We start from the raw sequence: 23126 nt of genomic DNA, 5'->3' as shown, positions 1-23126 counted from the left end.
CCCATCGTTACTACTGTTATCATGCAAATCAAAGCAGATTTGCTCAGAGAAAAACTACACACTGAGGCCGTCAGAGCTGTCTGTGTACACATCACAAATAACACCGGACGCCAAAGTCGCATCTCGAGAACAATATTTTACGAGCTGATTATAATCGATAGCTACACATTCCCCACTTCGGCATGGATTCGGTGGTTTGCATTCGTCTGTGCAATGAATGGTCACAAGGCTCGTGGCGTTGCGGGTACGTTTTTGAATTCGACAAGTCGTCATCACGTAACGTTACGGCGATTATTGACGTAAGTTTAGTGAAGTTGGGGGCAACGTTGGTGCAGAAGAACTTGAGGCTATCATATCATGTGCAGCTTGCAGTAGCACTACTCCACCAACACGAACCTAGTTGACCTCTCACGGAAAACGGTGCGACTTTTGTGCGTCCCATGTCTCGTTATGCATACTTCTAACTATGGCTTCTACTAGTCCTGAGCAATGGAAGCAGAGTTGCATATTTCGTGCGGTCTTAGGATGAACGCTTACGTAGCTACCGGTAGGGTTGATGACACGTATATCCACGGCCGACTCAAATAGGTAGATGGAATCTTGCAAACTCGCTCCAAAAAAGCTCTTAATGGGGGGTGAAATAGAAAGATTGCCTCCGATTTCATTGATCTAGTCATTGTGATATTTGCAGTACTATTCCAGTAGCCGTACTTTCGGTTTCGCTCTATGCGAAGGCCAACTAAATTAAGGGGGCTAGGGACTCTTCCCGCTTCACAAGTCGATTTCTACGGGTGTTGTCGACACCACCTTGACAAGACACAGCACTGTGATCCCGTTTGACGACGATCCGTCAGACCCACCTGTCAAAGTGGACACGAGCTCCTTTCGATCCCGGCTCGAGGCTGCGGGTGGGCTATGCTATTTGGCCTTCACTCTCAAATATATTGTTTCATATGCGTACGTTTTGTCCCCGTCACTCGCCAACGACATGGATTGACCTGCTTACAACGACTCGGGGTATGCCGTGTTTTTGGTAGGCGAGATCAACGCCAAGCTCGAGGCTCTCCCCAGCAACGTTCCCACCCAATTGATCGACCTATTTTCTGCCGATGCCACATCACCACGAAGTTATGCGAGCGACGTTGTCGAAGGCATTTACTCCTCGGCGTACGGTCGCTTTATTCAGACACCAAGTCGTCCCTCGTACGAGCCATTGGGAGCATCCGAACAACGTCCACGGCTACCACGGCCTCGGTCAACGCCCAATACTGCTGGGTGGATTTTGATCGGTGATAGGACTTTGCCCATTCCCACGCGAGGGCTAAGCGGGGCTTGGCCAAATACACCGACAATGCTGCCACTTACATCGAAACTTGCTCGTAATACAAACTGGACGTTGTTTCTCGCGACCAACTACAACGAGTGGACTGTCATCATCGGATTGGCGCTGAAAGAGTCATTGGAAGCGGTCCAGTGATTGCGAGATCGCCCGTCGAACGCGACGACGAAGTACTGTACCTGGTGTTCCGCAAGCTGATGCGACTCGAACTGCAGTATCATAACAGCGCCAACTTGAGTCGTCGGAATCGATCGAGTTTGAAAATGCAACAACGGCAAACGGTGGCCGTCAAGTCGAAGCCGTTCGGGCGAGAGTCATGGACGACTGTGGCCACGTATTGGAACTTTCGAAATGACTTGTGCTCTTTGGTTATTCTGCCCTGAGCATTGTGCGGGGTTATGCCAATCATTTGGAACACTACGGGTACGACGTGTCCATGTTTGACGCCGTCGGCAACGACAACAGCCACCTCGTCGATCAATAAGCTGTCTTTCACGACCAGATCGGTCCGTTTGGTTCTGCGGACGTGCACTATGTCCCCCCCACCTCCCTCAGGGGGGGTGTATTCGGAACTCCAAGCCCTGTTGAATGCAAAACTGTGATCCAGCACTGTTGGCACCGTTCCTTGGGTTGGTGGTGGACCTGACGTTCATTCCTCGCCCTCCACGCTTTCGGATGGATAACAACTTGTCGTACTATGGAGGCAACGTGCTGTGTTTCGACAACCTACCGACAACGTACCCCAAATCTCAATTTGCCTTTGACGAACTGGTTGCTTGCAAGCGTTGGCATCTGCAACGTGGTTTGTTGCGTTAGCACTCGCGTGTTCTACAAGCCAGACCTGCCCGCAACCAATGTAGCCATGTCTCTGCTAGTGAGTTCCGGGGGCAAGTACATATTTATTCGACAATATACACTGGGTGCACCAAGGCGTGTACTACATGGACGCTGCGTCCGCGGTACTCAACGGGCTGCTGGCCGTTCGTTGGGGCCACCGCACGTGGTATGTGATGGACATCAAATTGTGGGGCTGTTTCGCCATGGCGCTAGATGACAACTTTCCACAATTGATTTCGTACGCAATCCCTCTCACAGATTAATACTAGCACAAGATGATTTACTCGTATATTATTGTCGATCATCAGGCTCACATTTGTTTTCAATGGAGTGCCGAGTGCTCGTGGGATTGACACGTCCACGCAACGGCGGACACGCTACTAACGCTAAATACAATTGGGGGCGAGCCAGGGCTGTTCCATTTACAGCCAAGCAATGATCACACACGATATGTTTGGCACTGCCACCTACTACAGTAGTATGAACCCAACGTTACACAGAATTTCCCATTGTCCCATGCTCTGCATACCGTACCGGTAACAATAAGTACTAGTACTTGACAAGTTCTTCATGAAGTACAGTAATACTACATAGTACTAGTAGTATACTAGTATGTACTGTATTGACATTGCTGCGCACCAAAAAAAGCCATGACGTCTGTTGTAACGTTCACGGTGATGAGATTTCCACTGCATACAGTACTCAGCTTCAGATCATGAAGGACATGACGTACAGTACTGTACTGGAGTAACCAATAGATATGATCAAGACATAGATATTTAGACCTCGTGACGTATGATGATCAAACTTCTCGTGAGTGCACGAGTCATCATGTCCATTGACCACCTCCTTTGAAGAGGCGGAGCTCGGGTCGTCGGAAAAGCACACGAGGAATTCCATGGATGTTTATCAACAATCGACTCAATTATTGATCCGCGAGATCGGATTGGTCATATTTCCACCAATCACCGTCGCTGTAGGGGCTAGACAACATGCCACTCACCCCCCATGCCATTTCCGAAATTCACATCAGCCTCAAACCATGTCCGACGTCGTGACCGAGTTCAAAGTGGGTATGACCTGCGAAGGCTGCTCCGGCGCGTGCGAGCGTATCCTCAACAAGATCGAAGGTACTTCGAATGATTCATTTATCTTAAGTTAAGCTCACGCGGCTCCTACGACGGCAGGCGTGACGAAAGTCGCGTGCGACATCCCGGGCCAACAAGTGCTCGTCACCGGTACGGCGGACGTCACCGTGATGCTGGAAGCGCTGCTCAAGTGGTCCAAGGCGAGCGGCAAGAGCGTCGAGTTGGTCCACTAGTTTACATATCTGGGGGAATATCCCACTGGGAGAGCCCAGTTTCCTTGTTGAAGTAATAGGGTTTGTTTTGTGCATCGTCCCATTGTTCGATCCATGGACTCTTCTTGGTCTTTTGTTCTTCCACTACCTTGTCGGCTTCGAGCTTGGCCACGTCATCGCCCTCGTCTTGCAACGCGTCCTCCAACCCAGCGGCGATGCGGTTCTTGTACTTCGTTGCATTCGCCACCAACTTCTTGCCGGCCGCCGTGTCTTCGACTGTCTCCTTCAACTTCATGGCCATCTTCTCCATGTGGTTCATTGCCTTGGGCTCGCGCCACACGGCAGGCCATATCTGGTCGACCTCGACGCCGTAGTTGCTCTGAATCGTCAATTGAAACGGTCCTTCCATGTCCTTCTTGTATGCAGCGATCAAGATCGTGTACGTTCTGGCTTGCAACACACACTGCAGAGACACTTGTCGTTCCCGTACCGGGGCGCCACTGTGCTTGATCACGTGCAATTTGTCAAGTACTTTCACACGAGACGCTCGATCGGCCATCGCGCCTTGCACAATGTACACGGCGATGGGAAGCACCGTAACTGGCGCGAGTCCGGCTTTGTCCACTTGCGTGACGGTGATGATGACTTCAGTGGGGCGGGTGACCCCCAGGGAGTAGTGGGGGTTGTTTTCCAGGGTGCAGTCGGGGTTATGGCGAGTGGGAAGTCCACTGGCGGTATCACATTTAATGGAAAATGCCCCGTGTCGAATCAATTTGGTCCACTTGTCTGGGTCGTAGTACTTGCACACATACAGACACCGAAACGCGTTGCAGAAGTCGTCAAAGCTCATCCAAAACGTATTGTCATTCGAGTTGGCGAGCACGCCCAAGTGTTTCTTGAGGCGGCGGGTCCACAGAGGAGAGTCGTCGCCCCAGTCCCCCCGCCACTCAGCATGGTCGCCTGGCGGATTCCGGAGCTTGAGCAGCTGATGGCCGTCGATTTCGCGGATATCGTAGATGCAATAACACGCGCCAAACACAAGACCAGTGTCCAGAATCTCGTGGTCGGCGTTGTCGCTTGTGATTGTGCCCGCCCCCATGAGGAACCGGTTGCTCTTGTTGCCGAGCAACTGTTTCCACAACGTCTTCTTCTTGGCGCCGCGCGATGCCTGGGACAGAAAGATCTCTTCTGATGTATGTCCTGTCAGTGCCTCCAACGCGTGGTGAACAAATCCTTGTTCGAGTGCTGCATACCCGCCATAGTACTTTGCGTAGGCTTTTTCCAGCAGGGGGACCCACAATTCTTCAAAGTGCCGACTGTGGGCAAACGCCGCGCCCGCCGAAATGTCCATCTTGTGGCTGTCACTCAACACGGGAAAGTAATCGTCCACAATCACGGTTTCCCACTGCGAGTTTTTGAACAGCCGAATCGCATATGCCCCCGTTAGTGACGTTTGTTTGGTGATAAACAAGTTGTCGATCACTGGGTCCACCTTGCCGTCGTCGACGCCCCCCGACGCGGCGAGAATACTCACGGCACTGAGGAACCATCCGTCGTTCAACCGGCCAAAGCGGACGTCGTCGGGGTCGGTCCCCCCGTCAAAGAGCCCCGCAGTGATGTTTATGGCCGTGGACACCCTCCAATCGACGACTTCCGCCTCGTTGGTGCATCCGGCCAGCGACGCAAACGTGGGGGGGAACTCGGGGTCGACAAACTGCAGCGACCGGCCGTACTGGCCAACGTTGCACGCGTAGCCGGATTCAATCTCCGAGATGGCCTCATGCGCGTTGGTCACAGCTTCCAGTACGGATTCATCCACGGCGATGCCTTCCTGTTCGCGGCGAACACGTCTCGCCACGCTTTCCTCGTACATTTTGCGGCACATGTCGCTTTCTCGCGTTTTCCAATACGCTCGCACTTCGGATTGGTGGGCGACGCTGGCCGAGTCTTCGGCGTCCACGATCGCGTCCTTGCGATCCATTTCGACGCTGAAGGCCGCTTTGAGGGCATGGAATCGCTGGCGTTCTTCGCGGGTGAGGGAGATGAGCCATGTGGCCACGAGTGGAATGTCAATCGATGCATGCGACGACGTTTTGAAGATGTCCGCCGGTGGGTTGATGCCGTTGGACATGAGTTTGAACCGGTTCTCCCGCAAAAACTTTTGAAACAAGACGCGCTCGCGCGACAGTCGGGCGTCTGCGGCGTTCAACAGCATGAGCTGGAAATGGATGATGCATCGAGTTTCTTCAAAGAATTCCAAGTCGAGAGTGGCGTCTTTGGCTGGCAACCCGTGCAAGTGGCCCAGCGAGTCGACAAACTCGTAGGATTCTTCGATGACGTGCACTGGGGCTGAGGGAGCTACAATCAGAGGCAGGCTGTCGCCACCAATCCCCACAGCATTGCCACTTTCAGGGTCCATGTCGACGTCGATGTTGCTGAGGTTGCCGCTTGGATTGTTGGTGTTTGTACCAGGACTGGTGGGTTGCGGTGGCTCGACCTCCTTGGTCTTCGCGCTAGCAGTAGCTTTGATAGTCTTGTTGAGCTTGGCTGTCGTCGCGACCACCGACGATTTTGCGTGTTGAAGCATCTTGGAATTCGCCGCCGCAGTATGGAGTTCCTGTCCTTTCTTCATCACCATGCGCTGCACCAGCTGCGTCACTCGATGATTTTTTACTTTAACCAGCGCCTTGAAGCCAAAACCAAACAGCCCCACGTACCCAAACGGCCCTCGTCCGTGCTGGAGCATGTCTCGTACAATGTCGGCATACGTAAACAAGGCATCCCTTCGTTTGCCAGTCGACCCGTCGTCCAGCAGACGGTTCGAACACTGCCAGATGGCGTCGTCAATTTCCAGCGCCGTGTCCGCCGCCGACTTGCGCGGCGGAGTCGCCACGACGCGGCCAATGTCCTCGAGGGCTGCCACGTCCACTGCAGATTTGCGCTTCCCGTACGACAGTCGCTGGTACTCTAGCTCGGCTTCTTTCTCTCGGCGTTCGCGATCCACGAATTCCGCCGACTCGAGGATCAATGGCTGGCGTCGATCGTCAAACACTCCCTTGGCCACGGCGCTGGCTTCGTGCAAGATGCTCTCATTCACGTACTTGGCCGCAATGCCCATGCGCACGGGGGTGACCGAGCACAAGTTGGCCGTGTATCCGATGAACGCCAGCAGCGCAAACGACGACAAGCCAATGCCAAACCCAAGCGGGTCAAAGAACATGACCCCGATGCAACCCCAGACGAACGCCGTGAGCAGGGCGTGGTACACGTTCATGGTTTCGCTGTTTTCATCCGTGACGTTGTTGGTTGCAGCGTTGTATGAAAACACAGGAAACACGTACGGCGAGTAGAACACCACTGCGTCCGGCTCGCGAGACATGCGAATCGCGACGATGTTGATGACAAATTTGAGTAAGAGGACAATCATCGCGATGGAAAAGCAAAAGAAGATGTTGACCCCAAACAGCACAGCGAGGGTGACAAACCCCACCGCACACGTAACGATGATTTGGTTGGCGATCGTTTGGTACCGAGGCGCGAGGTAGTAGTCGTTGAGCACCCACTGGCGCAAGAAGTAGATGGTCGTGTACGCCGTGAACACGACGAAGGTGAACCCCCCCCCGACGGGAACACTGACCCAAATGTACATTTCAAACAAAAAGAAGGGGAGGACCACAGACAGAACCAAGAACGCTTGCCTGATAAAGTTGGAAAAGACCCAGTTGTCGTCGCGCCATTTACACAGGGCCACGATGAGCAGCAAACCGAGGGGATAAAACACCAGCACGGTAAAGATCCAAAGAGACTGCACGTCGTACAAGTGCATGTCTTGTACGACAAAGAATAGGTACAGCCCCATGATCCACGCCAAAGACGTGCTGAAAAGCACGCTCTGGCGGATGTCCGACGTAATGTCCAGGACGTGAAACCATTTGAACACGGGGGACACGGAAAAGATGAGCACAAAGGCGGCCACCCACAGCAAGTGGCCAAACCATCCAGGAGCCTCCGTGAACGACGCTAACACACCAAACACAAACAAACAAGCCAAGAGACCAGCAAACGATCCCAGAGTCAAATAGTCTTCCTGCAAGAGGTAGCCTTGCCGAAATGCTTGGTACAACGTCATTTTCTCAAAATCGATTTCTGCTGGTGGGATGTCTCGGGGCGAGGTTACTTGCTGGTACTTTCCCCCTCGACGGCGACAGTTGATCCTGTCCATCCATTGTCGCAGCCGTTCACGCCACGTGCTTTTAGTTTTCTGCGGCGTAGGGGTGGTGGTGGTCCCCCCTTCTGCAGGTGGGGGACTTGCCGCCGCGTCTACATTGGCGTCTCCTGGACCCGTAGGATCTACGGGAGCATCTCCAGCCTCCAAATCCAGCATCGTATCACTTTTCTGTTGTTTCTCAACGTCGTTGGCTTCGTTTGCAGCAGCTTCCATAGCATCGTCTGCATCGTCTTCGATAGTATTTTTTGGATGCTGTTTCGCTTTACCAGCCAGCTGCAGCACCGACGCGGCCCCGCCCCCAAGCCCCAGAAGCGCTCCCCCGCCTTTGAGGACCGGCAGGGGGGGCATTTTGAACTCGTTGGACGCGTCGTCCGACAGCTGCCCCCCTCGTAGCGATGGCAGGACAAATGTGTTTCGCATGGCGTCGGCTTCCTTGGCAAATTCAGCCTCTTCGTCAAATTCTTCATCATCCACTTCGTCGTCCTCGTCTTCGGGTGGCCATATCACAAGCCGGTGATCGTTCTTGCGCCACTGCACGAACACCACCGTGGACAACATGAGCAGGATGGGCGAGAAGATGGACAACAAGAAGATGAACGTCGACTTGGTGGCTGCCCACAGGAACAAGCCAGACATCACGACCATGAGCTCGGACGCAGCCGCCAGAATAAACGGGAGCCGAAAGCCAGGCTTGTACAAGTACACTTGCGCGGCATATTCCCCCAGCAGGCGCTGCTTCATGAGAAAGAACGCCCGGGAGCTCGCGAGCGCGATGCCGGTGAAGAGCACAATCACAAAGCTGAGCACCCCGAAAACCCACAACGGCCAGAATTGGCCAAACATGGGCAATTTCACCCCCGTAGCGCTGTCAGTCGTGAACGCCACGGCCACAAGCAAGAAGAGAAAAAAAAACGACAGAAACCCAAGCCCAAATTCCGGCGTCGCGCTCAAATCCAACTGCTTTTCGTGCTGGTATTCGTGTCCGAAAAACGTAATGCCGCCCGCTTCTTGGGAGCTCATGCGCGGAAGGTTGCGGCCGACGATTTCTCGACACAGGGCGATGCCGAAAATGGCAAACGACATCGTTTGCCCCAATAGCCAGTACCGACCGCAGGTGGCCACCAAACTCACCCGAGTCAAGCCCATGAGCAATGAAATGTACCCTGCCGACCACGTCAAGTGGCCTCGAAGGACCAGCGCCAGAGTTGCATCCAAGAGAAGAATCGTCACTAGGATGCCAATACCTTGGGTCGGGTAATCGCTGCGAACGTAGCCGACAATCGCATATATGACCAATATGGCCAACGCGGTGAGGTACAGGCGCCGGTTGGCTTTGGTGGGTTTGTCGTTGACAAACGCAGATTGCAGAATATCCGCCAGGGCAAACCCGGGAATGGTGCGCACAACGGAATAGTATGGGCCGAGAAGGGCGTCGAACGGCGACACGGGCTTGATGCCGCGCTCGTGGCGGAGGGATTCCGTGGCCGTGGCCAACTTGAGCCCGACGGTACCGAGGCTCTTGAACTTCTTCTTGAGCAAGCCGACCTTTTTGCCCACGGTGACCACCGCCAACACTTGGGCCAACGATTTCATGATCTTCTTGTCGTTGGTAAACGTCAGCCAAATCATAGGCAGCATGTTGAGGGTGAGCGAGAATGCCGTGAGACTGAAAAACTCGATCGGCGTGCCGCCATAAAACACTCGCGGGTCGGCAAATATGGAGCAAAAGAGAAACAAGAAGCCGCAAATGCACGCTGCAGCCATGCACGACATGATCTCTCGCGTCATGCGCCACCCCAAGCGCTGCCATTTGACGCACGCGTAGACCCCGACCAGTCCCCCGCCCCCGATAAAGATGAGGAAAAACCCCACCGCGGGGGGGGTCACAGTGGACACGGCGGTGGCCCCCCATGTGATCAAGATGCAGAAGGGGGCCAACACGCACACGTTGACGGCCATCGTAGCGTAATACATGTGTCTGCGATAGTCCTCGTTGTGGGGCGACTTGTCGTAGCAGAGAAAGAGCATGGCCACGACTGGCAACGGTTTGGTTTTGGTAGTCTTGGTGGGTTTGGGCTTTGCGGTCGCTGCTGGAACCGACACCGACGGAGGTGTAGTGGTTGTCATGACTGTTGAGGCTCCTTTTGCATTGTCGTCAGTATCCTGCTGGTGATGTTGAAGCGCAATGCCTGCCAAGTACGACTGCACGCGGTCGAGTCGGCAGTGCATCTTACGGCAATACTGAACACTCATGTACAACAAAACAACCACGGACGGCCCAAATTGCAATGCCGAGAGGAAAAACGCACCCCGACTAAACTCTTTCGAGTACACAGGGGGCGTGCCAAGGCCTGGGACTTTGGGCACGAGCACTGCAAAGTACATGGACAGCGTCACGTCGGGGTTATCTTGTCGGATGTTAACGCCAAGGATGATGCCGTTGCCTAATGCGTCGCCGTACTTGTTGACGGGGTGCGCGGTGAAGTTTCTCGAGACGGCGTCGAAGTCTTCGGCCACGTTCACCACTTGCGCCGACTCTTGTTGTTTCACCCATCCCAGGGTGGGGTCCAGCCACTCCAGGGGCCCCAATAGTGTGTCTGTTTCAATGTCAGTCTGTCGTCGAAACACGTACATTTCAGCGTCAAAGTTCATCGTCACCCGTGCAAACGGCGCAAAGCCGTAGATTGGGATCAACGATTGATTGCCGGGGTTGTTGTTCATCCCTCGCGTGTTGTCTGGCCGTACAAGGATTCCCCCCTGGGACTTGGACATTTTGTAGTAGTTTTGCAACCGTTGGTCACCCGGAGTCCACACCCGGCCGTACACACTCGTGTACAAACTCACCGGAACATCGGGATAAAAGCCCCCCATACCTCCTGCCACGCGGGCACTTGTCACGAACGTTTCCTCGACTTTGACCTGAAACGGCACCACGGTTTGACGAAGTCGCATGCACGGAACGTCCGTGAAGTTGCCGCTGGCGTCGATGCATACGCCGGCGGCGAGTGGAAGCCACACCTCTTCCACGCATACGGGCTGCTTCGGCATCGCAAACGACGAGTCCTCGCCCGCGTTGGGGGTGAACTGCACGATGCTGGAGAATGCCGAGCAATAGATCACGTGCACCGTCAGCGCCGCGATGAAATCGTTTCCGAATTCCATGCCGTCGTCATAATCAAACACTTCGACCAGAAACGGCGTTCCAGACGTGCGGTAGCCAAAGGCGAGGTCACGCTTGATGTCTGTTTTGCCCTGGCAACCACGCTGTACGCAAGGTGGCCACACCGGATTCAAGCTGTTTAATAGCGGATCCGACGACAGAATGTCCACCCCGAACGTTGCTCGAATGAAGGCATCCGTGGTTAGGGAGAACGGGCCAAACGAGTCCAGCTGCGGCAAGTTGCGCATTTCCACAATGGTGAGCGTGAGGTTGCCCCCTGCGTATTTGAATGTACCAGCGTCGGGACAGAGGGTTGGACCCCCCGAACAAGAAAACGAGTTGTTGAGGTTCAGCTGCTCCACTCGAGTATCGGCTCGGCCGGGGGAGTAGCTTGTCTGTGCGTATGCGTCATGTACTAGAAGAGTCCATAGCAGGATGGCCAAGTGCCGCCAGCCAACCCAACCTTGTTGGCGGTGTATTGGCGGCGCCATGCAGGAAAAGTGTGACGCCCTTTCGACAAGCCACTTGTAACGGCTCACAACGGTTACATTTGGAAGATACCTGTTGACAGTATACAAAGTGGTGTGGCCACATTTTCATGCCAACTTGGCTGAACTGAAAGTCCATTGAAAAGCTCACACCTGTCAAATCCAGTTTGAGCACGGGTGAGAATACACCACGACGGACAATACAACTGTACTGTACGTAAACCACCGGGCGAATACAAGCAAGTACTGGCTCTTCGCCTCAACTATACTAAGGATGACCAGGATTGGCAACTCGACGAGGTCAAGGCTGCATCGTGTTCAATGACAAACGAGGGCATTCTGAAACAACGAACATAACGTCGCTCACTGCAAAGCTTAAACGCAAGCGATCAGGGTTACGATCCATGCAACCCACAATACACAACTCAGCAAGTCGAGTGCATATGACAGGAGGGTTCCATCACAGTAGAAATTGAAGTTACATATGGTTGCACTGTACAAGGCCAGCGCTGCGATCACTCCATTCCGAGTCCGCTTAGTATTTTAGTTCTACAGAAATCGATTCGATAGTTGACGCAGTCAAGTAAGTATTAGTACATGTGCAGATATTGCATATTGTTGCATCGGCTAGCATACGTGTCGCTTCTACATCGCTTGGGAGGTCGTCGGGGGCTCTTACGGCACTTTGCTTTGTTTTCGATATCGTTTGTATACAAACACAATTGCTGTAGTCAAAAGTGCGACGACCGCCACCACGACGGCGATACAAATGGCCAAGATCTTTTGAAAGCGGGCAGATGTCAAGTTTTTCGCTGTTTGGTCGTGGTTGTACTGAAGCATGGCTGGACACACGTCCAGATTAACCTTGTCCTTGGCGCATTGACACGCAATTTGCACAATCTCGTAGTCACTAGTGGACACGGTAGCACAAAAGTCGTCCGACACATTCAGACACCGTCCGTCGCCTTCAAAGAAGTTTTGCACGGCTGGTGAGTACAGTTCAAACATGAGCTCGTACGTGACCACGTAGGGGACAATGAATGGGTTGCTTGATGGGGAAGTTGCATACAACACCAGCGCATCTGTGGCTTGCACGACAGTCATGCGGCTAAAGTCGATGGAAAACCGTGTCAGTTCGCCAAATTTGGCGAGCCGAAAGTTCCGCGCCAACTTGGTGACTGTCGTGTCACCAGAAGGATCTTGCACGGTGGCCGAGTCGACGATGTTGGCGGTCAGTTCCGCATCCGACGTCATACTGCGGACGTTCCAGTTGCTCGAGCCCACGGATAAGTACACGTCGTCGATCAAGACGACCTTAGAATGGACGTAGATGCTGTCGATGGTTCGATAGAGATGAAACTTGTGGGGAAACTTCGTTTGCAACGGCGCGACCATGTCAAACAAGTACTTGTCGTAGCCGGCGGCCGACGAAAACGAACTGCGCAAGCTCGTGACGACCACCAGTCGTTGAATCGTCGGGAGCACTTGTTCGAGGGCGGCGAGGAGTTCTGGTACGTGAACAAAGTACTGGTCTTCAATGTAAATGTAGTTTTTCGCTTGATGGATGGCCTTGATGCGAGATGCCAGTATCGACGTCTCTCCTTGGGGTGCAAAATTTTGATAGCCCTTGTACTGACAGCTGTACGTGCGAGTGATTTGGACGCTGTGGGTGCCGTTGACGACTTTAAGGGGTGGGGGCAACGCCACGGGTGGCAGGGGACGAATGAGGTTGTTGTAGGCGGTGGGCAACGATGTCAAGAGCGAAAAGAGGGGCGTGATGATAGGAGCCGTGGGGTCGTTCCAGCGACTGAGAAAGTTGTTGAGGATGTCTTGCACTGCCGGGCCTTGCATTTTCGTATGCACGTCGACCCACCCGTCGTAACCGACTTGGACGTTTGTTGCTTTGCGCAGTGCAGTGCTATTGTGGAACTTGGTGTCCCATCGGTCTCGACAGTGGTCTACCCCTCCGACATATGCCACCCATTCGCCGGTGGTTCGAAGCACCGTGGACTTCTGATGCACTGATCCAGAGACTGCCGTGATGCGGTTATCGAGGGCCATTTGTGACGACCCCTTGGAAGGCCCTTGTTGGAACCAGTTGAACATCTCCGCGACTGGCTTGGATTCCTACAGTTCCCATCGCCAAGCGTGAGTGGTTAGGGTATTGGTGGTGAGAATGGTGCTATTGATCGATGGCAAAAGTATAAGAACCTGGGCGTTTTCAAACACGAGGGCGTTGAGGCTAACGTTGCGGGCGACGAGGTCAGCCCACACAGCTTGCACCGTTTTCGTCGGGTCGATGTCTGGGATGTACGGGACATTGCCAAGGGTCCATGCATTGAAATACAGGGCGTCGTTCGCAGTGGTGCCCAATAGATCCTGGTACATGGCCCGGAAGAAATCGCTGGTGGCATCAAACACGAGCACGGAATTATTGGACGTGTACGGAGAGATGTCTGTGCGAGCGATGCCGTTGCGGGTGCGCGTGATGTCAGCATTCGTGAAAAACCAGTCCGTCGGATCGAGCGATGGCTGACGAGTGCGAACGTCGCTGCCATCGCTCATCGTGACGGCATTCGAATCGACCACCGTACATCCTTGCGTGAGACTATACGTGCAAAGGTGACACGGGGAGCAAATGCACCAGTACGCTAGTAGGTCTTCAAACGATGTGACCTTGGTGCACGCGATGGTAGTCACGGTGGCATCGATACGTGTAGCCAACATGCTCACCACGCCTAGCCACTTCATTGGGGGTATGTCGAGTGGATCCAGGTGAGATAAGCAATCAGTTACACCGGGATCCAATGGCTATCAAACTGATTCTGGTGGTGGTTACGGAAAGAAATGTGATTTGGTGATAATGACGTTTACTGCACTCACTTCAGCAATGTTTACAGGCAACGGAAGGTCACAATGGGCTCGACGGAAAATAGATACCAACAACTTCGAAGTATTGAAATGCAGAAGCAACGTGAAGGGTTGAAAGCTCGTGTTTGTTATTAATAGCTTTGTCGAGTGCCTAGAAAGTCATTAGCGCTTCAAATACTTCGAGAGAATGGGGTCAACGTTCCCATGCCCAGCACAACCCCTGAAACCATATCGCCCTTTTGGGGAATCACGAATCCAAGAGTCGTTTTGATAGCCAGCTGGTAATCGCTCCATGTGTTTAGGAGAATTCCAACTGGCCCCAGTACTTGCACATATGTAATGGCAGCAGGAAATGGCCTGGAATGTGCTTGCCACGACAGTGGCGTAACACTCCAAGTCCAGTACCGATACCTCGCACACAGAACTTGCTAAGGCATGCCGACGAGTCTTGAGGAACCGCAGAGCCCTCCCCTTGCCACACACGCAGCTTATTTCGACTTGTCTCGCCTTCCTTGCCGTTTATGGCGTAGCCGGTTTAGCGACCTTCATGAACACTCGATCACCGAGTATTACCGCCAAGAATGCCTGTTGGCGTACTACAACCTTCACCAAGAGCCACCATCGCATGCTGAAAGCGAACCCCTTGGACGCAAGCGACAGCGCCTCAGTCGACGGGTTTCGTTTCGCAGTGCCACACAAGTGATGGGCGTGGCAGACCCGAACGTGGACCGAAGGCCAACCTCTGTGGCCCGAGTTTCGCCCGTTGAAATGCAAGACTTGATTCTGTCGCGTGTAATTCCTCCCCAAAACCAGTAAAATTCATCATGTTACCTAGTGATGATGGTTGTCTAAGAAATCACACAACAGCCACGAATGCCACAGCACGCTGACATATCGTTGACCTTTGAGGACACACCAAAAACGAAATGAGTGGACGGCATGGGTGGTGGACAGCATGATAGTGTATACCTCGAGTGGCGAGATGGGTAAAGTAACATCCAATCCATCCATACTGTATTGCCCTTCAACTTTGGTGCCAATGACAGCGGTGCCGTCTTCGAAATCAGCGACCCATGCCGATTCGACCACCGGAACTGGCATTGGGAGGCTACTGGTTGTGAAACGTTAAGGTTAAGGTCATGCCTTGAAGGTAAATGAGATGGATCGTTGTACCAGAGGTTCGAAGGCGGCGCACACAGCCCTGGGGATGAATTCCCTTCGTCGTATGCAGCGTAGCTGTGTTGTCTTTCTTGCAACCCCCATGCAGACGAGGATTCCGGAGGTGGCGGAGGAAGCGGGTCGTTAAATTCTACCCATTCGACTTGGGTCGTATCATCATCGGAGCTTTGCAATCGTTGGGCCGATTCTGTCGTTTCTGTACGCACTCTTCAGTTGAGAATTGTGATGGTTGGCAGATGGTGGGGGATATGTTCGCACCTTGTCCCGTTGGCTGCACCCATGTGCCGTCACACATGCATGCGTCGCACACACGATGGCTGCTTCCGAGAAGTCCAGGGATCTCCTTGCGGGCTTTGGAACAGTCCGAGCACACCACGTCCCCGCATGACTACATCCATATTGTGCGTGAAAGGAGTTGGCGCAACCAACACGGCCACTTGAAGTGGGGGACGTACTCGGCAATGGTGACGACGGAAATACATGCCAAAAGGCACGTGGCAGATCATGCACCCGAGCAAGCCTTCGTCTTCGACCCACCACACGGCGTACGGCTCGTCGGACTACGCACACAACTGAACTATTATTGAAACCCACAAAGCACAGTGAAAAAGTGGAAAACTCAACTCGTGGGTCTTTTGGAGGTGCCGGCACGCGGTTCCACTGCATCTCTGGCTCGCGCAAGTCCTTGTAACTAGCGTTTGCAAACAATCGAAAGCCTTGTCGAAGGTGCTTTTTTATCTTCTTTGTTGGTGACGTGACCTTGTCTTCGGACGGCGATACTTTGAAGGCGTGGGTGGGCGAGTGCAGTTTGGTCTGCATTTTCAACCTGGACGGCGACGACGATTCCATCGATGTATGCCGCTGAAAGATGGACGCGACTCGAACCGACTGTGGCGTGATCTCTGACGTTTGCTTGGTTAACAACCGCGGTGGGCTCGTCATTCTGGATGATGGCGGCTCATGCTGTGGCTGGACAGAGGAGGTTGTCTGAGACGTCGGCATGGCCAAATATGGTGTCGCCAACGAATTCAGGCGCTTTGGTCGTTACAGTATTGGTATTGCAAGAAGTGTGCAGTACACGTAGTGGGCTTAACTGTCGACTAAGATTGTATCGGTTTCACGTTCGTTTCGGTGAAAATTCCCTGATCGTGAATCTCAGCCGATATTCTCCATTGCTTCTTGAATTATAATGTGTCCAACAAGCCTGAGAGAGAGGAAGTCTACGGCAGGCAATTGTACCAGAAGCTTCGAAGAAATGCTACGATGTACAGTACCATTAACATTGTACAAGGGCAGAAGCTGTTGCTATGATGGAATTGCTTGCTATCTACTGGGGCGACAATAATGCAAGAAATAGGAAATTTATAGAGTGGAAGTCGACGTGGCGGGCAGAGGGGTGGGCGTTGTGCGGGGCTGGATGAGGAGCGCAATGACCAAAGCCCGCAAGGAGGGAGCGACCAGCGACAACATTGCGACGTTTCGAATCCAGGTTGACCATGTCGTTGATCGCTTGCTGAGATACATCAGCCCGAACGCACCACCGGCCCATAGCCATTGCCGCCGACCAAATGCAACTACGGCGACTTGTCTGACGTAGAAAATTTAAGTCATCCCATTCAGTCCCAGTGGCATGCATGGAGGTGGACGTACGACAAGGGCAGAGCTGCCTTGGATTGCTTGTTGAGTGACTGTGAGTTTGTTGATGAAGGAGCGGTCTGCAAGGTGTCCTCTGTGGAGGTTGCTGCACTGTCGTTCGTCGACGACGACGCCGTTAGGGTTCTTTCTTCGGCGATTTCACACTCTGCGCAGTTCTCGAGTGGAGGCGCGATGATAACTCTAGAAATCCACTGGAAGTTATTTCATGCAGGTGGCATAAGTGCTGGCCGTACGCAAGATTCGCTTCTTCAGCAAGGCGCTGAAGTGATTTCAAAGGAGCAATGCCTTCGTTGTTTGGCATTCTCGCATCCGATGGATCTGAACCGCCGTTGGAAGATGGACTGTAGACGACTTCGTGTGCCTCTTGGACTGTTGGAAGGGGCTGGTGGAGCTCAAACATTTGGATGATGGCGGTGTGGTCTGTATCTTCAGGAAGGTGCTCTTCGTATTCAATCGACGGCTGCGGTGTAATCTTCGACTTGTCGTTGGTTACCAATGGCTCTTGATTGAAAGGAACTTCGTCAATGGTTGTAGTAAAAGGAGGAACATCCTCCTCCTCGGGCTGTTGTTCGAACTCCTCCACATCGTTTGTCACATTCAATTCAGCAACAAACGGTCTACAAGGTAGAGATGAGTTCACAGTCACGCGTAGCATTCACTTACTCGACGACTCGTTCCTCACTGCCGTCGTCGGCTTGTGCATTGTTCGCACATTCCACCTCTGGCAATATTGTACGACATCCCCCAACAGGTTGTCGCACCGATGCATCTCTACACACCAAGCGCGTTTTCACGGGCCAAAATCGAAGCGCTGGCAGCTCACCTGTCTGGGTTGACTGGTTCGTCTTGGCCATGGATATGAATGTCATCGACATTCCACCTATCATCGGCCGCGTCAGTATCCAAAATGGAAGAATCGTGACATCACGTACATGCACTTCATAGCGCTTTCAAACGAGACGTTGTAATGGGCTTGCAACATGCGCCACATGAGGGTTCGTTGGTGTGGGCCGTAATGGGCCAATTGAGCAGTCGCTAAGTGCAAGTCTTGAGGGGCAAACGTAGTATAAAACTCTTTGATTTTCGCCAACGTATGGTCATGTTCATCTTCGCTGCCTTCGTCCTGGCCTCCCTCGTCGTTGGATTTTCCTTTTGTCAGAGTCAACCATTCTCCCACGTTGGTTCCTTCATCCCGTGGCGTCCCTGGTCGGCCGTCGTTGTCGCAATCGTCGTGGTTTGGACAACTGTCTTCCATGATATGGCTATGTTCATCGTCGTACTCTTGCGCGAGGCTTTGGCTTTGCTCGATCTTCATCAACCGGCGCCTGGTCACTGGGTCCATCCACACGCCGTTGGTCAAGCACGAGTCGCACACGCGATGCATGCCAACCAAGCCGTACACTTCGCGCTTGGACTCGGCGCATAGTCCGCACACGACATCGCCACAGCTCTACGACGACGAGTGGGTTGTCAAACGATATGCAAAAACACTACCGTGTGGAACGTACGCGGCAATGGTGACGTCGGAGGAAGAGTGTGAACCTGGTATTGCAAACCATACACCCGTCGACTGCTTCGTTACGCGTCCAGGATACGTAGTAGTCTTCCCCTGGCTAACATAATAATGTTCAGCGTACACTACAAGGAGTGTGTTTTGCAGTCACGACCTTGATTTCATGGGACGGGGCTGTGTGGAAATCGTGGAGCGCGTCGTCCGAGTGAGCCGTGGATATCGTTGAGTTGGTAATACTATTCCCTTTTAGCAACGCTGTCGCGCTCGTCCGAAGTCCTGTCGATGTCATGGATTGTCGTTGACGGGAACCACACAGTTATGTAGCCAATACTGTAATGCCATGACCGTTTCAAGATCTATAAATAGATTTTTGGATGTGACAGTTACTTTCCTAGTACCTGTACATCGTTACAGTACTTATTGTACTCATTGGAGTACTCATTTTTATTGCGGGTAGAAGTACTTGTTGTAATGTACTGTAGTATTACTGTATATTTAATTTGTGAGTGCTGACTGTGAGTACGAGTTATGTACTGAAGTCCGAGAGGTGCCGTGGCGAGGATTGAGCCCGAATTGTGCACTACCTGGTGGCACTGTCAGGGATTTTCATGTTGTCTATTCTTGGGGGGAAAAGTGGCAGGCACCTTAGGCCGTGCGAGATCTGTGTTCATTGCTGTATGCTGTGCACATACTATAGGTACTAGTAGTGTAATGTTTAAAGCTCATCTGCATTCAAATTCGCAACCACCAGTCATTTTTTCTCCGTTCGGAAAGCCAAAGAGACGGCGAATCCACCAATGAGTGTACCGGTACTTGTATCTACCTAAGCCGCGACTGTCTGCAGTCGTCATTGCTGATACTGTGCACAAATTCATCAGTACGTAGGTTTTGAGTACTATCATTAGGTACCTCCACACAGTACATTTTGTACCACACAACTCTTGGGGATGTGGGGCTGCAACGAGTCGATCCCCTGGTAGCTGTAACACGTGTGATACAGCTCCTGTACTTCGAAGCAGATGGGCGTCGAGCTTTGAGCATTGGGGGGGGCAAGAGAAGTTCACCACAATCACAGACCAATGTGAGGTCGATTTATCATTTGGGTCATCGTATGCCTGCATTGCATGTCATTGGCATCATCACTAACGCCGTCCCACCTTCCTCGTTGGTCGAGTTTGCACTTCAAATTTCGAATTTTCAAACGTGACAGTGCTGGAATCCACCAATCTGCGGCCGAGAAGGACCAGTCACTTGTAACGATACAGTGCGGTACTTCGAAGTTTTCCCCCTCGCAGTTCATTTAATTCAATTGGAATACAAAATGCAAGTTATTTTATAAAAATGGCTTCATGATACAGCCACCACCCACTGTTGAGACACTGGGTTAGGGACGCCAAATGCCTGCCGACGGCGCAAGCCATCATCTCCTACGGTCTTAGCCACGTTCGGAAGTTCGCACAGTCGTAGAAAGGCTGTCGACACCACTATCTAACGAAGTCATCAAGGCCATCGCAGGCCATAGAAGGCCACGACGTTGTGAAGTGCGAAGGACCGCAGAGGACACACTGTAACCGTGAGCGCTAGTGCAAGGGACCGGAACGTTGGTCGCGGCTGATATATTTATTCCAGGTTACGATTCTATCTTGCTGTTTGTATGGTGGTCGTGCCTAACTTGGTTTCACTTACAATAAAATATGAGTCGCAGTTTGGTCATAGAAAGTAGCAACGTGGTCGTTTCATTGTGTGACTTGGCTCGCAGACATCGTCGTCGTCGTCGTGGTCAGTTAGGTTGATGGAAGATCACCACCACCATCATCACAGCGGTGCCGTGGAGGCCAAGACCGAGACCGAATTGCCGCCGTCACAACATCATGGCGGTGATGGCTCGTCGTCCGTCGACGGCAGAGGTAGTAGCGACGGCGCGTCGTCGACATCGTTCACGTGCAAAGCCATAGCTTGTGAGGTGGCGGTGACCGCTCCAGACACCACTTGTAGCGTCCACGCCGCTCGTCCCCGTCGCAACCGTCCTGCGTCAGCTCGAGCAAGCGCCGCTCCCACGTCGCCGCCTCAAGTGCCGGCCAAGAAGCCCTCGTCGTCGGGCCCAAACAGCCGACCCAAAGCGGCGCTGCCCCAGACCTTGGACGCCCTTCCAACCGCGACGATTGAACTGAGTGGCGACGCGTCGGCTCAAAAGTGTTCGTACCACGATTGCCCCAACCGAGCCAAAGTGAGCCAGTCCTACGGCGTGTTTTGCAATCGGCATGCGGTTGTGTTCCCGTGTGGCTTTCCTGGCTGCCGGGACAAGGCCCCGACGAATGGCACCCGATGTGCCAAGCACCAAGAGCAAGGCACGACGATGCTGGACGAGGCGTTGGCCGTGCGATCCCAGAGCATCCCCGTGTGCCGGACGAAGGGGTGCTTCAAGAACGACCAAGGCCGGGGGTTCTGTCGTGGTCACGAGAAGCTTATGATGGCCACGGGGCAGCTGCCCCATGCCATCAACAAACGCCGACTAAACAGCGCGTACACCATGTGCTGTTTTCCCGGATGCGGCAAACATTCGCAGCGAAACCACCTGTGTCGCATCCACGGCAACGACTTGATCAAGCAGGCTCAACAGCTCGTGGAAAACCAACAGACGACGCAAACGTTTGACGAAGCACTCGCGACGCTGCAGCGCGAGTTGAGACGGTGCACGCACCCCGACTGCGATAAGAACGCCCAGCGCGACCGCCTCTGCACGACGCACTATCACTTGCGCGGCCAGGCGGAGAAGGGGCTAGACATCCCGTCTTTGGCGCTGCACTCGTCCGACACGTCGAAAGAAAAGGTGCTCAAGTTCTGCTCCGAGCCCCAATGCACGCAGGCCGTGTATTGCAACTGGCTGTGCCAACCGCACTACGAGCAGCGGGAAAAGAAATCCGGCAGCAAGCAAGCCGCCTCCAAACTAAGTGCCCACAGCAATACTGGCTCGGGCAGCTCGTTGAAGCAGCAACCTTCCGGCAAGCTCAAGCCCGACTACTTGACCAACAACCCACTCGCCACCCCTGGTGCGTCCAACGCTGCGTCCGCCTCGTCGGGCATGATCGATCTTCTCGACCACCACGCTAGTCAGCAACAACAAATACAGCAACAGCATCAGCAGCAGCAGCAGCAGCATCATCTTTCGCAACAATCACGGGAACAACACCCCCACCAGCTGTACGCCGACGAATTGAGCTTACACGACGACTACGGAAAGAAACCCACCGATCACCCCAATCACCCCCACCACCATCAGCAGCAGCAACAGCAGCAGCATCCATCGGACCACCGCCACCAACAGCCTGCGTCCAATACCTCGACGTCGTACTGGGACCAGACTTCGTCGTACCAGCCGACATCGGCGTCTCGCCACCAACAACTCCACCACAGCCACCCCCTGGCATCGTCCTATCCTCGGTACGGCTTCATCGAGTACAACGAGCCGTCGGCCGCCGCGTTTTTCCAAGACGCGGCCGCGCCGTATCCGTCGTCGCGCGCGTCGTCTACGTGTGCGAATCCGTCGTGCTCCCGCCAAGTGCTGGGCAAAGGCGTGTGCGAGATGTGTCTGGGGGTGTCGCCCCACGTGCACTTTCCCCTGTCCACGTTTGCATCGTCGTCTTCGTCGTCGTCGTTCGATGCCAAACCACAAGGACCCCATCCTTCCCCCCCGCCACCGCCTCCCCCGTCGGCATCGGATCATTTTGCGTGGCCCCCGCCGCATGCCAGCGGGTCGTTTGCGTACGCCGACTCGTCGTCGGCCAAGGCAGGTGCAGCCACCACGCCCCCCAACGCGACAGCGTCGTCGTTCTCACCGCCGACCCGGGCGTGCAACTTTGACGACTGCCAAACCGTAACCAAGGCCCCGCTGTGCCTCTTGCACTCGAACGCGACGCTGTGTGTGGCCCCCCACTGCGAGGAAATGGTTGCCGTGCCTGGCTTGTGCACGGACCACGCCCTCGACAACTCGTGCGCCGTCCCCGGGTGTACTGTGGCCATCTTGGGCTCCAACCCCACCACGTGCGTGCGCCACGCGTCCGCCCCTCGTTGCGCCCACTCGCAGTGCTACAAATACGCGACCAAGGCGAGTCACTGCGTGCTGCACGATGGCCCAGTGGACCACTGCAAGCTCTGTGCTTTGTACGACATGGTGTGTCCGCTGCTGGGCAACCACCACCACCACCAACACCACCGAAACACATCGTTGGCCAAGGAAAACAACGCCCACAACAACACGGCCGCGTCGCCACACTTTACCACGCTCAGTGGACACAAGCTGTCGTTGTAACGTGTCCAACATCAACATGTATGTGATTTTAATGCAAAAAAGAAGACGACTTTTGTATACCAAGTCAATGTGCAGGACGGGTCGACGTGTTTGATGCAGGGGGGGGAGAAATGTGATCGTACGACTGTAAGTTAGTGGTTTAGGAGCAAGCATATATATATATATATATATATATATATATATATATATATATATATATATATATATATATATATATTGACCCCTCGACAGATGTATCCGTTTGTC

The 23126-nt window shown here is 53.5% G+C and overlaps 8 protein-coding genes across 8 annotated transcripts; 4 read left to right on the top strand and 4 right to left on the bottom strand.

The window, feature by feature from the left end:
* Positions 1-906: 906 nt before the first annotated feature.
* Positions 907-2439, top strand: H257_11475 (hypothetical protein; the record flags this gene model as incomplete). The annotated part of the gene is made up of 3 exons (XM_009838418.1): positions 907-2076; positions 2156-2217; positions 2270-2439. Exons 1-3 carry the CDS (start codon positions 1928-1930, stop codon positions 2437-2439), a joined length of 381 nt encoding a protein of 126 aa, XP_009836720.1. The 5' UTR covers positions 907-1927.
* A 779-nt stretch (positions 2440-3218) lies between these two features.
* H257_11474 (hypothetical protein) lies at positions 3219-3497 on the top strand (the record flags this gene model as incomplete). The annotated part of the gene is made up of 2 exons (XM_009838417.1): positions 3219-3306; positions 3364-3497. The coding sequence occupies 2 exons, from the start codon at positions 3219-3221 to the stop codon at positions 3495-3497; spliced, it is 222 nt and encodes a 73-aa protein (XP_009836719.1).
* On the bottom strand, positions 3308-11374 carry H257_11473 (hypothetical protein). Its single transcript, XM_009838416.1, has one exon. The coding sequence runs from the start codon at positions 11353-11355 to the stop codon at positions 3499-3501; it is 7857 nt and encodes a 2618-aa protein (XP_009836718.1). The 5' UTR covers positions 11356-11374; the 3' UTR covers positions 3308-3498.
* A 547-nt stretch (positions 11375-11921) lies between these two features.
* H257_11472 (hypothetical protein) lies at positions 11922-14153 on the bottom strand. Its single transcript, XM_009838415.1, has 2 exons — positions 13564-14153; positions 11922-13479 (listed from the first exon to the last, which is right to left on the bottom strand). The coding sequence occupies exons 1-2, from the start codon at positions 14101-14103 to the stop codon at positions 12028-12030; spliced, it is 1992 nt and encodes a 663-aa protein (XP_009836717.1). The 5' UTR covers positions 14104-14153; the 3' UTR covers positions 11922-12027.
* A 505-nt stretch (positions 14154-14658) lies between these two features.
* On the top strand, positions 14659-15039 carry H257_11471 (hypothetical protein; the record flags this gene model as incomplete). The annotated part of the gene is made up of 1 exon (XM_009838414.1): positions 14659-15039. The coding sequence occupies one exon, from the start codon at positions 14659-14661 to the stop codon at positions 15037-15039; it is 381 nt and encodes a 126-aa protein (XP_009836716.1).
* On the bottom strand, positions 15022-16404 carry H257_11470 (hypothetical protein; the record flags this gene model as incomplete). The annotated part of the gene is made up of 6 exons (XM_009838413.1): positions 15022-15125; positions 15193-15331; positions 15397-15598; positions 15661-15790; positions 15858-15962; positions 16027-16404. The coding sequence occupies 6 exons, from the start codon at positions 16402-16404 to the stop codon at positions 15072-15074; spliced, it is 1008 nt and encodes a 335-aa protein (XP_009836715.1). The 3' UTR covers positions 15022-15071.
* Positions 16405-16692: 288 nt separating this feature from the next.
* Positions 16693-18889, bottom strand: H257_11469 (hypothetical protein). Its single transcript, XM_009838412.1, has 8 exons — positions 18726-18889; positions 18567-18671; positions 17991-18508; positions 17882-17938; positions 17722-17829; positions 17292-17675; positions 17053-17238; positions 16693-16990 (listed from the first exon to the last, which is right to left on the bottom strand). Exons 1-8 carry the CDS (start codon positions 18858-18860, stop codon positions 16765-16767), a joined length of 1719 nt encoding a protein of 572 aa, XP_009836714.1. The 5' UTR covers positions 18861-18889; the 3' UTR covers positions 16693-16764.
* Positions 18890-20275: 1386 nt separating this feature from the next.
* H257_11468 (hypothetical protein) lies at positions 20276-22943 on the top strand. The gene has a single exon (XM_009838411.1). The coding sequence runs from the start codon at positions 20364-20366 to the stop codon at positions 22878-22880; it is 2517 nt and encodes an 838-aa protein (XP_009836713.1). The 5' UTR covers positions 20276-20363; the 3' UTR covers positions 22881-22943.
* The last annotated feature ends 183 nt before the right edge of the window (positions 22944-23126 follow it).

This window comes from Aphanomyces astaci (assembly GCF_000520075.1).
Source record: "Aphanomyces astaci strain APO3 unplaced genomic scaffold supercont1.34, whole genome shotgun sequence".
Classification (NCBI taxonomy): Eukaryota; Oomycota; class Saprolegniomycetes; order Saprolegniales; family Verrucalvaceae; genus Aphanomyces; species Aphanomyces astaci.
The sequence above is the reverse complement of the archived record's forward strand: the minus strand, read 5'-3'. Positions and strand labels throughout refer to the sequence as shown.